The sequence below is a fragment of the Leiobunum rupestre genome, chromosome 3 (genome assembly GCF_980474605.1).
Source record: "Leiobunum rupestre chromosome 3, qqLeiRupe1.1.hap1, whole genome shotgun sequence".
NCBI classification, from domain to species: domain Eukaryota; kingdom Metazoa; phylum Arthropoda; class Arachnida; order Opiliones; family Sclerosomatidae; genus Leiobunum; species Leiobunum rupestre.
The window spans coordinates 33844036-33858283 of record NC_143386.1 but is presented as its reverse complement, the minus strand read 5'-3'; the positions used below and the strand labels follow the sequence as shown (position 1 = coordinate 33858283).

Below are 14248 nucleotides of genomic sequence, written 5' to 3'. Positions count from 1 at the left end.
TACATTAAAATTAAATTAAAATTAAAATTAAAATTAAAATTAAAATTAAAATTAAAATTAAAATTAAAATTAAAATTAAATTAAAATTAAATTAAAATTAAAATTAAATTAAATTAAAATTAAAATTAAATTAAATTAAAATTAAATTAAAATTAAATTAAAATTAAATTGAAATTAAATTAAAATTAAATTAAAATTAAATTAAAATTAAATTAAAATTAAATTAAAATTAAATTAAAATTAAATTAAAATTAAATTAAAATTAAATTAAAATTAAATTAAAATTAAAAAATTAAAATTACATTAAAATTAAATTAAAATTAAAATTAAAATTAAAATTAAAATTAAAATTAAAATTAAAATTAAAATTAAAATTAAATTAAAATTAAATTAAAATTAAATTAAAATTAAATTAAAATTAAATTAAAATTAAATTAAAATTAAATTAAAATTAAATTAAAATTAAATTAAAATTAAATTAAAATTAAATTAAAATTAAATTAAAATTAAATTAAAATTAAATTAAAATTAAATTAAAATTAAATTAAAATTAAATTAAAATTAAATTAAAATTAAATTAAAATTAAATTAAAATTAAATTAAAATTAAATTAAAATTAAATTAAAATTAAATTAAAATTAAATTAAAATTAAATTAAAATTAAATTAAAATTAAATTAAAATTAAATTAAAATTAAATTAAAATTAAATTAAAATTAAATTAAAATTAAATTAAAATTAAATTAAAATTAAATTAAAATTAAATTAAAATTAAATTAAAATTAAATTAAAATTAAATTAAAATTAAATTAAAATTAAATTAAAATTAAATTAAAATTAAATTAAAATTAAATTAAAATTAAATTAAAATTAAATTAAAATTAAATTAAAATTAAATTAAAATTAAATTAAAATTAAATTAAAATTAAATTAAAATTAAATTAAAATTAAATAAAACTGTATTCGTAAAGTAATAGGCATCTTGATAAATGAAGATCAAACGTCTAGCATTCCAGGTCGCAGTATTTCTTCTAACATAGCAATAGTTAGAGATGTAATACCATATTTTGAAAAACATAACTCTCCTCTGGCTATAGTTTCCCTGGATCCGGTGAAAGCTTTCGATAGAGTAAACCATAATTACTTGTATAAAATATTAGATCACACTGGGCTCGGCTTATTAATCTCTAACTTCGTAAAAAACCTATTCAACTGCCGAAGCAAGAGTAAAATTAAATAATGTCATAACCTCGAAATTTAAAATTTCAAAAGGTATAAGACAAGGCAACCCCCTGTCATCCTATCTCTTTAATCTATCGATGGAGCCTTTCTTATGTCATCTCCGAGACCAATTACAAAAAGAATCAGTAAATTTACCGTTCCTGTCAAAACCGCTACTTCTTCAATCTTTCGCTGACGACTCTATAGTAATTTCGTGACAGCAGAAAATGGATTTAGTATAATTAAACTGAATGTATAAGATATGGAAGAGCTAGCAATGCTAGTTTCAATCTAGAAAAGAGCAGCGGCCTCTGGCTTGGTAAATGGAGGGGCAGAACCGACTCTCCTCTGGGGATCTCATGGAGCAGCAAGAAAATTAAAATTCTCGGCTTAGTTTTTTCAATAGGTAAAGATTTCTGGTGCGAATCTTTAAACAAAATTCCAGTGACATCTATATATCGTTAGAAAACGCTAAACGCATCGTAAAAAACTTATCGTACAAAGCAAGCTTCGGTTTCCCCTTCCATAAAAACTTGTCTAGGTTAACGGTAATAGTTAGTGTAGGGAGCTGTTGGCTCGATCTCGTGGCATGCAGGGCTTGCCACCACCCTCCTACGCATTGTAACCCGGGCACCCGAATTAAGGGCTTCAAAAGTCACATGATGACTTAGGCCTAAGATGGTGCCTTGGGTATTAGCCTAGCTGATTATGCAACAGTATTCAAAGTAAAATTAATTATTTGCAACCTCACATGGAAATACCTAATGAAAAATGCTTAGAAGTTATCTGGCAAAATGAAAATAAGCACTGGTGTAAGGCCAAGTTCACAAGTCTAAGAACATTCGAAGGAGGTTTCGGTCTACTGAACTTAAACATTCAATGGAAGAAATTTGCCTTTACCAAAATAAAAAAATCGTTAGAATATAGAGGTCATACTATTGAACTCGAGTTCCTAATACATTATTTGAAATCAACAAATAACATGAATATTGACTTTTCAATTCTTAGTCTTTAGGATTATATCCCATTACTGGACAACTTACTGAGCTACTATCAAAGTCTTTTTACCTTTTGGAAATCACTACCAATTGTTCTGACTAAGCCCTCTAATCTTTCCAGTTTACTAAATTTACCGATCTGGAAGTGCCCCTTCTTAAGCCTCCCATTATACCACCCTAAATGGAAATCAGATGGTTTCCTATTTTTTCGTAACATTTTCAACACCGAGGAAAACTCTTTTGAATTTTCAAACAATGGACAAAATCTCAGTGCTGCAACAACAAGAGCGTTGACGCGTCAAACCACTATGATCAAAACGGATCTTTTTCGTGAATTCCCGCCAGAGATTTTCGATAAAGAAAATCTGGGAGAGCCAATATCTATAAACTTTCTTTTAGAACTAAATATTGATGATTGTGAAAACTCCAAATTACAATCTTTTTTAAACCCAGTGCCGACCTTTTACAAACAAAGACCACTTGAGATAGTAAATGAGTATCTTGAAAATCCAGACTTGTGCAATATAAACTGTATATTATTTGGAGTAGTTCATTCACGTATCATGAAAGCAATATTCTTTGTCGTCTGTTGTACAGTTTTGTAATAACCCCTCAGTTGGCTTCAAAATTATACGGATTAAAACCAGAGTGCCCGTTTTGTAATTATACTGTAGGCGATACTAAACATATGTTTTTTAAATGTCCAATAATTTTAACCTTTTTAAACAAAATATAAATTTTAATCAGAAACTACGATAAAGATTTTAAATTAAATGAAGTAAATTACTGGATTTATAGACCAAGTGTTAAACCATTTACTAGCATGACTAAAATAATTTTCGATATATGTAAGCTTTCTATTTATTTTAGTTGTCACAAAAAAATGCATAATTGTACAGATGACTGTTTAAGCCTTATTGAAAATCACTTTGTATCGCGTTTATTGAAATTCTCAGAAATGGAAAAGGAATGTTTCAAAAAATATAACATATCGCTCTACCCAGATTTTATATCCAGTGGTTTAGTTAAAGAAGAAAATGGCGTCACCTTCTTAAACTGTAAACTTTAGAGTTAGGAAAAAGTTGTTGAAAATGTTGTTTGTTGTTTTTTTTTTGTTAATTGTGTTTTTATTTCATGCTTTGTAAATTTAAAAAAGGTTTTTTTTTCTAAATAAACGCCCCTCCCTCTTTCTGGGAGAGGCTTAAACTGAAAAAAAAAACAGTAAAAAAGGTGGACTATACGTTAGATTTTAACCTTTTCATTCATCCCAGTAATTTTTGGAGTCACACTATTGGCTACTAACATATGTATTTAGGCCAATGGAAAATCTCTAAATTGAGAAGGAATTTTTTTGTCGGAATTTTAGTCAGCCCAATGTAGCTTTATTGAAATTTATAAACTCGCTCGGTTGGTGCGGATGAAGTTAAATAATTAGTAGTTTAGAAAAATTAAAGGTTGGGGAAAATGACCAAGAAGCGATGGCTTTCTGAAAATGGAACAAGTCGTCGAAGTGGGATATTCCACCAGCGTTATTAAAACCAACCTATACCAAGCCTAGAAGAGTTGGGCATAAGCTGCAAAGAACCTTTGTAGATGCCCCAGAAAAGCTCAAACTGAATTTCAAATATTTTTTCCAATAAATCAGTTTCTTTTATTTGACAATGCAATTTATTTTAGAACTTGAGTCTACGAGAACTTGATTAATATATTGTAGATCATTTTAGCTCCTAATCCTTGTTTGTTCAAACCGGTTGGTTTACTAAAATAATGGCCCTATGGTTTATTTGAGATTCGATGACATCAAATATTACGTATGGTACGGATGACACAATATCTGTGTAACAAACCGTTCGTGAAGAAAAAGAGCTAGTGGCATACTTATGAGTAATTATGTTACATATGGTTAAAGAATTTGAGCTCGCGGTTCTTTTTAATTTCCAACGAGCGTGCCAAATCGCACGAGCCTCAATTTACTAATATATCAAGGGCACGCGCCCAAAAAATTAACTCTTATGTACAACATGTATTTATCGTTCAGTAACAGTCAACAGAAAAAAACCCGATGGATTTGGTATTTTCCACCGATGAGCTTTTTCGTCATAATGACGTCGTAAGTTGCTGAACGCTTTTATTCAGTCATCGGTGATTTTCAAAATGGCGTAGCTTTTATAGTAGTTTTACGTCAGTTATCGGAAAAACCGACTCTTCCAGCCGATGACTTCGGTGAGTAACCAATGACTATCGTGACGTCAAAACCGGAAACGCGACAAGCGTACAGCAGGAAACCGATGTCACCGACCCCAGCTTGTGGCTCTCGGTGAAATTCGGAACTACTCCTTCTGCGTTGAGTTTGCAAGTGATCTCCCCACAGGTGAAAGGGGTTTTCCCCGATTTCTTCGGTTTCCCCTTTTTTAAATTTTTCAGAAGTTAAGTGTAGGGAGTTGTTGGCTCGCGTGGCACGAAGGACTTTCCACCACACGCCTACGCATTGTAACCCGGCCACCTGAATTAATGGCTTTAAAAGTCGCAGCAAGAGGAGCCGGGTTCGATTCCTGCTTGTGGCTGTGTGTGAAAACTTGGAACCACTCCTTCTGCGTTTAGTTTGAAAGTCCCCCCCCCCCCCCAACCACTGATTAAAGGGGTTTTCCCCTGATTTCTTCGGTTTCCCGGGTCGGCATAAAAAGCCCGACTAAATCGGGGGCCCGACTCGTCTCTAACAATTATCATTATGTAAAATCCAGAGCTGTTCAACGTCCTTGTATGGTTCAGAGAGTGGAGAATAGTATTCACTGGAGACGAAGAAAAGGCCTTTCTCCAGATTGCGAGAAACCCTAAGCTCACGACGTTCCGCTTTGCGAGAGTTGCCTTTGCTCTACGGCCCAGTCCGTTTTTGCTAGCCGTTACGGTACGCATCCACGCCAAGAAGTACTGTTAAGAGAAGCTAGTTGTCTGTCAGATGCTCTACGTAGACGACCCGCTGTCTGGCTCGGATGAAGTAGATGCAGCCTTTCAGCTTTCAACGGAAGCAGCCAACGTCTTACGATAATCGGGGATGAACCTTCGAAAGCTTAAAAGCAACTATAGGCCGAGTAGCGTAAGCTTTGGGGAGCACGCAATCAGGAAGACCAGAATGAAGTATATCTCTCCGGACCAGTCGAATTGAAAATCCTAGGCCTCTGGGGGACATGCATCAGATTTATAGCCCGGTGTACCGGTAAGATTGAAACCACACCACCGGAGGTCCATCATGAAATGCCCTACGCCAGCGTCCACACGCCCGGACAGGTGACAAAACCAGCATGGGTAGCAGAACCCTACTACTGATGGTCACACCCTCAACGCAAGCCGCTCAACCCAGCAGAAGGTGCAGCAATGGGCCGACCAACGCGCCACTTCGCACACAGCAGTGGGAATGAGAGCGGATGCTCTGGCAACGCCAGCCGACACCCTACCTACGAAGCTAGAGAGCCAAGTCCCATTGGAAAGAGCTCCTAAAGGGGAACGGCGGGCACACGGCAGCCAGCATAACCCGGCACAGCTGGCACCGGATATCCCGGCGGAACCCCAAAAGGCCGGGAGATGGGTCCGCCGTTCCCTCATACGGAGGCCCACAGCCCCACATCAGGCTACTCAATTCGCCGAGACGGCCAATTTGCCCGGCCCCTCTCCATTAGCCTGGGCCGAGCCCACTTACCAGCCCACACCGGACCGAAGTCGGAGGTGGCCTCTGGGGGAACGACAAATCAGACTGTTTACATTTCAACGTTGACGCCCTTCTGGAATTCTTATTGAAAAGAGAAAACACGAAGCGTGGGGTATCGCGTGCTGTCTCGAGGTTTTTCGACCCCAACCCCGTCGGGTTTTTGGTGCCGTATACGATTCGTGCCAAAATACTTTTTCAAGAGACAAGAAGACGCGGACAACGAAAAGACACGCCACTGGAATGGGATGAGCAGCTGCTTCTTAATTAGCGGATCAGTTTGAAACCTGGCGCGGTGAATTATCAAGCCTTCGGAAAATATCAATACCGCGATTTTATTACCTCGGTTTGAACGTTTCGTGGACTCCACTATACGCGTTTTCGCGGCCGTCACGTAATTGAGATTTCAAGAAACGCGTAGGAACTGTCCTAGTCACGTCAAAAACACGCGTCTCACCTTTAAAAAAGTTAAATTTCCGTGACTCGAACTCATGGGAGCGGTATTCGGAACTAGAATCATCGCGGACCAGCTAAAAACATTCCACAAGCCTCCCGACGCAACCAAGTATTGAACCGACTCCACTAGGATTCGGAAGGAACCAGGCCAGCTACGACCGTTTGCAGGAAACCGAGTGAGGGAAATCCAGTCCCTCTCTATAGCCCGCAAGATTGGCGCCATTGCAAACGAATAGACAATCCCACCGATCCGTCTCGAGGTCAGAAGATCAACGTTCTCGCCTGTGGCTCAAGGGACCAGTTTGACTTAGCCTAAGTTGAAACGATCAACCTAAAACGCCGCTAAAGGAACTGGACGTCAACAGGGAAGACTCGGAAGAGGGGCTAAGAGCGGCTTTCAAATCAGTTTCGACCACCGTCGCAGCCGTTAAAGAATCTCCAAAACCCTTGTTTCATGCAGCTGAAGAATTTCAGTTCCCTGATGAAAGTACATCGTACCACAGCGTGGCGTTTCCCCAATACAGAATAAATCTAAAGAAGGTACTCATGGGAGCCCTGACAGCGGAGGAGACCTCAAAAGCCGAGCGGTACTGGATTCAACTTACCCAGAGAGAAACCTATCGTTTGGAAGTAATCTGTCTAACCAACGAGCAGCTCCTTACCCAGGCACCCAGATTGGACAAAGACAACCTTCTCATCTTAGGAGGAAGACAACAAGCGACTGATTCGCTGACGTACAGAGAGCGCACCCGAAAATTCTATCGAGTCAGCATAATCTATCGGAGTTAATCATTTGGTACCATCACTCTAGTTGACAATCGGGAAGGTTTTGGATCATGAACGGACGTCAGCTAGTCGGGCGAGTTTTACGAGCGTGTAAAGCCTACGGTGGTGGCAATGGCCCCCTTGCCAGTTTCGTGGACGAAGCCAGCGCCGTCTTTTAGAGTTTGCGGTGTAGACTTCACCGGGCCTCTTTTTACGGATAAAGGGGAAAAATGCTTTAAAGCCCTTGTTAAACGCGCAATTCATTTAGAACTCGTGAGCAGTTTGTCAACGGAAAAGTTGATGTTAGCCTTTAGACAATTTGTAGCGCGTAGAGGAATTCCCCATCATGTTTTCTGACAACGCGAAAACTTTTAAAGCGGCGGAATTGAACTAAAATAAACTTGCGGAGAAGATTCAGCCACCCACAGTCACTGGCTACTATACCGTATTCCGTATAACCTAGAACTACATCGTGGACCGAGCGGCGCGTTGGGAAGGCTTCTGGGAGCGCCTCATGTGGTCCGTCAAGAAATCCCTTTGAAAAGTCTTGGGTTGAACTCGACTACGCTACGAGCAAATTGAGACCACCGTCGCAGAGATCGAAGTCACGATCAATTAACATCTTCTGAGCCGCACCTTTTCGGAAGCCGGGAACCCGTACCATTCACACTGTCGAGCTTCTTAACCGGAGACCATCTAACTGTATTGCCGTCGAGTCTTCTCCAGAAAGAAGTAGCCGAACTCCACCGAGAAGGAGTTGAAGATCAGATGGAAGCATCACCAAAGTCTCCAGGAAGAGTTCTGGTCCCGCTGGAAAAAGGACTATCTTTTGGAATTACGCAACGCCCACCATCGCACCAAGTGCAACCCAACGAGGGAACTCAATGCCACCGACGTGAAGAAGAAAAACTGGCGAGACTTTCGTGAAAAATGGCCATCGTATAAGAAAAATTTCGCGGACGCGATGGTATTGTGAGATCATGTCTACTTGGATTACGTAATGGAACTAAAATGAAGAGATCAGTTAATTTGTTGCAAAACGTAGAACTTTCAGACACTGATGACTAAATGCTTTGAACTCCGTTCAACACGGGGGAGCATGTAGAATAATATTCGTATTATTTCTTTAATTAGGATCTGTAAAATTTTCTGCTGGTCAGAGTGCCGGTTTCTCCATGACGTAGGTAGTCCCATTTCCTGCTGGTTACCTTCGTGAACCTTCGATTTCCAGCGACGGTCAAAATCTGATTAGTCACGGGGGTTTGGCGATGGCCCCGACTGGATATTGGTCTTAAGAATGTTCTCCTATTACGCTCCAGAGCTACTTAAGGCCGGGTTTGGTGCCTTTTCCCCAGGCCCTTCAGAACCTGGATAAAGCCTGTACCCCTTAAATTTCACGGACCCTTTATTGAACGGATTTTGTTTCGCGGTACTTACCTCTTGTACAGTCGCGTGTAATTGTAATCCTTTTTAACTATTTGTATAGAACTTTTGCCCGTTAGTTGTTTCAGTCCGACTAAAGCTGTTCTTTCAGTCTAATATAGGCTCTCCCACCTCACTATTCGGCGTTTATTACACAAGGTTTTCTAACATGCAATTTAAATTTCTTACCTAGTCAGCTTTAAAAATTAATGATTTTGTTTAGTAAACCCAAATATTAAGACAATTTCTTAGCTAACTACTCACACAGTAAATGAAATTAGTTGATACAAAATAATTGATCAACGGAAGCCTCTAACGACAGTGCAATTTAATGATAAAATCTAAAGATTAATTTTCTGAAATTTAATTCGAAATTTTGTTGGCATAAATTGATAAAAACTTTCCTCTTAATAAATGTTACTTATTAATAAAGTTGGACATTCGGTGCTGTACGGCTTATAGGAATTGGTTATATATATATATATATATATATATATATTTCAAAGAGTTATCTCTCAAAAAATTATCTTTTCTATGTCTATAGAATAAATAAACAATGGAAATGAACTGTTTTTTGTGGTTAGTCATAGCTAACCGTTTATTTTAACGGTTTTCTAAACCCTATTTTAGCCTGGACATTTTTCGTTCATTGCAGACAATATTCTCTAACGATATTTAACGCGGAAGGCTTGTAGTCGAAAAATTATATTTAAAGACATTTAAATTTAATACGAAGATCGGTCAATATCATTAACGTACAGTTATGAAAATAGAAGTAGAAGTTTCTGATAACATTTCACAACATATTACCCAGTTCTTAAAGCTCTTTTTTTCACAATTTCAGGGCTAACTGTTTTAAGGTCATACGCTTGACCTAAAAAAGCCATAAATACAATAAAATAAGAAGACAAATTGAATTTAAATCCCAACTCGCTGGTGGCGTAGTCAGACGGGAAAGCGTGGTGGAAATTGTGGAACCCTTCTCCCCAGGCGAACAACGACACGATCGGGTTCTCCTTCGGCGTGAAAGATTTGTCGTAGGGCTGGGACCCATACAAGTGCGCGAAACTGTTGACGGAAAAGGTGCAGTGCAATGCGAACAAGTATCGAAAAATCACAAATCCAAAAGCTAGAAAGATGTTTTCATTCCACAGATAGACGGGCACCAGTGTTGGAAGAATCAAGGAAAACCAAATTACTAAGCGATCGTAGTATCTGTTTTTTTAAAAGAAAAACGTTATTATTAGAACGAGTAGACGTTGTACGTTTTGTGCTAAAACTGTTTGTCGCGTTCACATTTAATTTTTTCATTTTTTTGTAGATTCGAGGGTTTAAAACCTTCAAATTGAGTCGTTTTGTAATGCCACCACCCTCCTACACATTGTGAGCCAGCCACCGGTTTAAGGCATTAAAAGTCGCTAGATGACTTGGGCCTAAGGTTTTGCATTGGGTATTAATCTAGCTGATAATTATTATTAATAAATTATTAAATAAGTTTCTTCCTTGGCCGGATGATGAAATTGTCCAAAAGCAGATCAAATATTTTTTTTAAATAATTGCTTTCGATAGTATGTTTCATTCAACTGAAAGGTCCATAAATCAGACATTCATGTCACCATGAAAAATAAATGTGCATAATATTTGAGGATAAATTTAATTTTAGGTCCAAATGATTTTGTTCTGACAACACAATAATAATATTATATCCTTATTAATATACATCCAGCGTGTCTTTATCCTTATCCTCCGCCCATGAACCCATCCTTAACTCCAAACCGACGGTTGAAGCTGATGAAAATTCCAAAATGTGTTTATTTTGATACAATTACAATGTACGAAATTCAACTGAATTCTGATTTGATCAAAGATATTGGATCTAAACTGGATGTGTCTCGATTTGATCAAATTTTACACGACTAAAAAAGAACACAAATTGAATCTACAACGAAACATTTAGAATTCGGCGACAGTCGAAAACCACAAGTCAATCACAAATCGCAACCTCTTCATGTGGGAAGCCCTGGACCAAATATTTTCGAAGGGCCGGTTACTAGTTCTAATTTCCATATTAGGTGCATCAACATTTTCCACAGAATTCCCTGGGCCACGTGTGGGTGACAATGGACGGCGTTTTGCACAAATCACGGTAATGGCGACCGATATAGTATGTAAAAGAGCTATGGTCTTTAGGTAGCCACAAAGGCTCAAGAATTAAAGTTCCTGGTCTCATGTTCATATTAGGAACTCATTGAGACGCTTTGTGGGAGATTTGAGGAATATGCAAATTACAAATGGCCGTACGCTGGCAATATTTAAATGTAATGTACCTTTACCTTTTAGTTCTAGTGCGCAATAATTAGTTGTTTTTCGCATTAGTCCCTGGTCATGCTCAAAGGACGTTTTGGGGGTATTATACGAAAAATGTGATTTACAGCTAACACCCGAAGAAAAATATAGGTTAATGCCGGAATTATGGTTTAGAGTAACGAAGGTAGCGCAAGCGCAAGTTGGTGGTAATGTCAAAAGATGATTCAGGGAATTTATCATTTGAGGGTAGTGTAGAAAAGATGATTTTTACTGTGATGACAGAAATTAAGAGTATAGACTAATTCTAAAGAGGCCATAGAAAGTCGAGTAGTACCAAACAAGTAATTTCCGTGGAAAAACCAAATGAATAGACTAGCCTCATTTTACCTTTTCTGAAATATAATAACGGGATCCGCTTCAAGATCTCTGATGTCAACTTTACTTCCTTGAGTGATGACATCCGGATGTTTTTTCATCATGAACCATCCAATGTGTGAAAAGAAGAATCCTCTGGTTGCCGAGTAAGGATCCGCATTTGTGTCGACGAATTTGTGATGAGTTCGATGATCTCGGCACCACCAGCGTAGATCCCTCTACAAATATTCAAGATTATAATGATGAATCGGCGAATTTTGAAAATACACGGAAAAACTTCCACTAGGATATTAATGTAGAATGAAGCTGTTAGTAAGAATGAGTTCATTATCAGTCATGCCATCGACCTTTGGGGTGTTATGGAGTCTACCGTTAAAGTTTCAATTTGTGAAAAGACGAAGAAAATATGAGGCAAGGATTTTAGAACGATTATGAAATAGAATAAAGTATCTGTTATTTTAAAAACTTATTTAAAAATATATATAAAACATTGACAGTGTCATACCCCGCTTAATTTTACCCTTATACTGCTCTGATAAAAGCATTTTCGCTTTAATAGTTCGTTGGTACATCAAGCCGTATAATTGAATAACTTGAACGTATTCTGTTTTATTTGAGAACTTGCGAACGGACTGCCATCATTTTAGTCATTTGTTCCTTTGACCACAATTCAAACTACCGAACCCTTAGTAGGAAGATCTTCTACCTAAGCTCTTTTCTCAAACCCTATACATTCTGACTACGTAGAAATCTAGGGGACACCAAGAGCATTACCCACAAAATGGTTCAAAAGGAGAGCGTGAAGTGGAAAGGGGATTGTTCAGTGGTCCAAAGAAACTCGAAGCTTAGGGGGGCCTACCATGAGTTAATACGGCACTAATGGAACATAATTTTGTGGCGGAGTGGTTAGCACTTTCATCTAGCGGTTAGAAGAGCCCGGTTCGATCCCAGTTGTTGGGCACTGGGTGTACGTTACCTCAGTAACTTTTGTTTATACTAGTTCAATTTATAATTACCTGCATAGCCAATGTGTTAAAGGTCGCCAATAGAATGCGTAACGGTAATCGAGCCTTGTAAGAACGGTGTGACCAAAGTCGGTGCGCTCCTGCCGTAATTCCGAGTCCAGCCAGGTAGTATATAACAATCGCTGTTGAAAAAAACAGTGTAATTATATTATTTTCGTACAAAGATTCTTTCTAAGGATTTACTGTTCCTCAGAATCCGGACATCAAGGCTGCATAAATCGGGTATACTTTTAGGCAACTTAAATATGATTCAGTCCTCTTTTTGAGTAATGATTAAATAAATGTATTCTTGAACAAGTGCTCAGCAACACATACTTTACCATATCAAACATATCTTGAAAAATGCTTATATTGCTAATTGCTGCTTCTGAGAATGTGTTATTTCGTGTTCTTAATGCGCTTGCATTCTCCATAAATAAAGCCCAATGCACCACGTTGAGTATTACTCTGCAGTTTTCATTTTTCGAAATAAATTGCATCAAAATTCTTTTTGCTGAAAATCAAAAGGCGCGCTTGACAATATTTTGTCTTTAAAGGGAATTGTTAAAGTATCAGACTAACAAAATTTCATTAATTTTCTAATTAACACATAATACGTAATATCAGGCCCGTAGACACCAGGGGGGGCATTCGGGGACAATGCCCCCCTTAAAAAAATGTTGCCCCTCAAATGAAATTTTTATTTGCCCCCACCTGTCCCCTCAACTTAATCCATTCCCCCTCAAAGAATATTATCTGCCCCTTCATCTTTATTAGTTTTTTAAACTTCTATTCGTTGAAATTTTCCTTTTGGACCACTTGTCTTGGTCTAAGGTTTAGATCGATATTTATAGGTAACTATTTCTTAACAAAATACAACTTGTAGAATGGTCTGTTTCAGAAAGCAAGGTTTTTCTTTGTTGAACACCAAAAACATTTCGAAATTAGTTAACGAAAAAAATGTGCCCCCTTAACGAAATTTTTCTGGCTTCGGGCCTGCGTAATATACGATTAGGTTGCCTTAGAGTTCGAAAATGCTTCATTAAAACTTTAAACCAGAGTACATAATTAAAGATTATCTTACCATAACAATTTGCAAATATATTTTATTCCAAAACATGACGACTTACCCATAAGTACAGATTGCCATTTTGCATACGGTAAGCAATACACCGTGGCTATAGCTACCGAATGTACAAATATTGCTACGATGCTATTAGCCCAAAGAACATCACCGTATTTAGTTTTGCTGGAAACGCCTAAAAGTTTGCGCTTCCAAAATAGATATCCCCTTTTTTCGGACATCATGGAGCTTTCCAGGTTTGAGCGCGAGTGGTTAATACCTTTACTGATTTGACTTTCTATAGATAAACCATTAGGTTTTTTCCAACGTAGCTATCCGTTTTCGAGCAATTTAAAAATTATGTAAAATAAGAGATATATTTAAAGAATTTTTACCTGGTTCGTGATAAGGGGGGGAATTTATTATTTAACATTGTACAGTAAAGGGTATAAAAAAATATAATGTATTTACTATTTAAGTGGTTAAGGAAAATTTTTAACGCGTCAGTTTATACCACGGTCTATCACTGAATTTAGAGAGATTAAGCAAGCTAGACGTTCTCCAAATTAGTTTCTTTAAAATTGGTGGAGTGGGCCTTCAGTTCGACAACAATAGCACTGTCTTAATAGCTACACGCAAAATAAGAGTTAAGACAATAGTCACTTGGAAGTAATTTACGCCAAATTTCCAAATATGTATTATCATTTCTCGAGATTTTCGATATATCTTCGTATTTTCCGAGATTTCTAATATTTCCAATATATTTCATAAATTTCTGGTGGATTTCCATATATCGTCGTTTAATTTCTCATATCTTCCATCTTGTGGATTTCTAGATTTCCATAAATAATTATTTCTTCAGTCATACTGGACCATAGACAATAATTAAAATAGCCATTTGATTTGGTCTGAGCTTTGTTTAAACGCGCATTTTATCT

General features: G+C 37.0%; 2 protein-coding genes across 2 annotated transcripts in view; one reads left to right on the top strand and one right to left on the bottom strand.

Annotated features, from left to right (window-relative positions):
• LOC149951554 (uncharacterized) overlaps positions 1 to 8066 on the top strand; it is a 14428-nt gene extending 6362 nt beyond the window's left edge. The window contains exons 2-3 of the mRNA XM_090169585.1: positions 6723 to 7108; positions 7736 to 8066. Of these exons, the coding sequence (XP_090025711.1) occupies positions 6723 to 7108; positions 7736 to 8066 (717 nt within the window). The remainder of the gene's footprint in view (positions 1 to 6722; positions 7109 to 7735) is intronic.
• A 1301-nt stretch (positions 8067 to 9367) lies between these two features.
• LOC149951553 (stearoyl-CoA desaturase 5-like) lies at positions 9368 to 13552 on the bottom strand. The gene is made up of 4 exons (XM_090169584.1): positions 13378 to 13552; positions 12260 to 12390; positions 11256 to 11461; positions 9368 to 9776 (listed from the first exon to the last, which is right to left on the bottom strand). The coding sequence occupies exons 1-4, from the start codon at positions 13550 to 13552 to the stop codon at positions 9368 to 9370; spliced, it is 921 nt and encodes a 306-aa protein (XP_090025710.1).
• Positions 13553 to 14248: the final 696 nt, after the last annotated feature.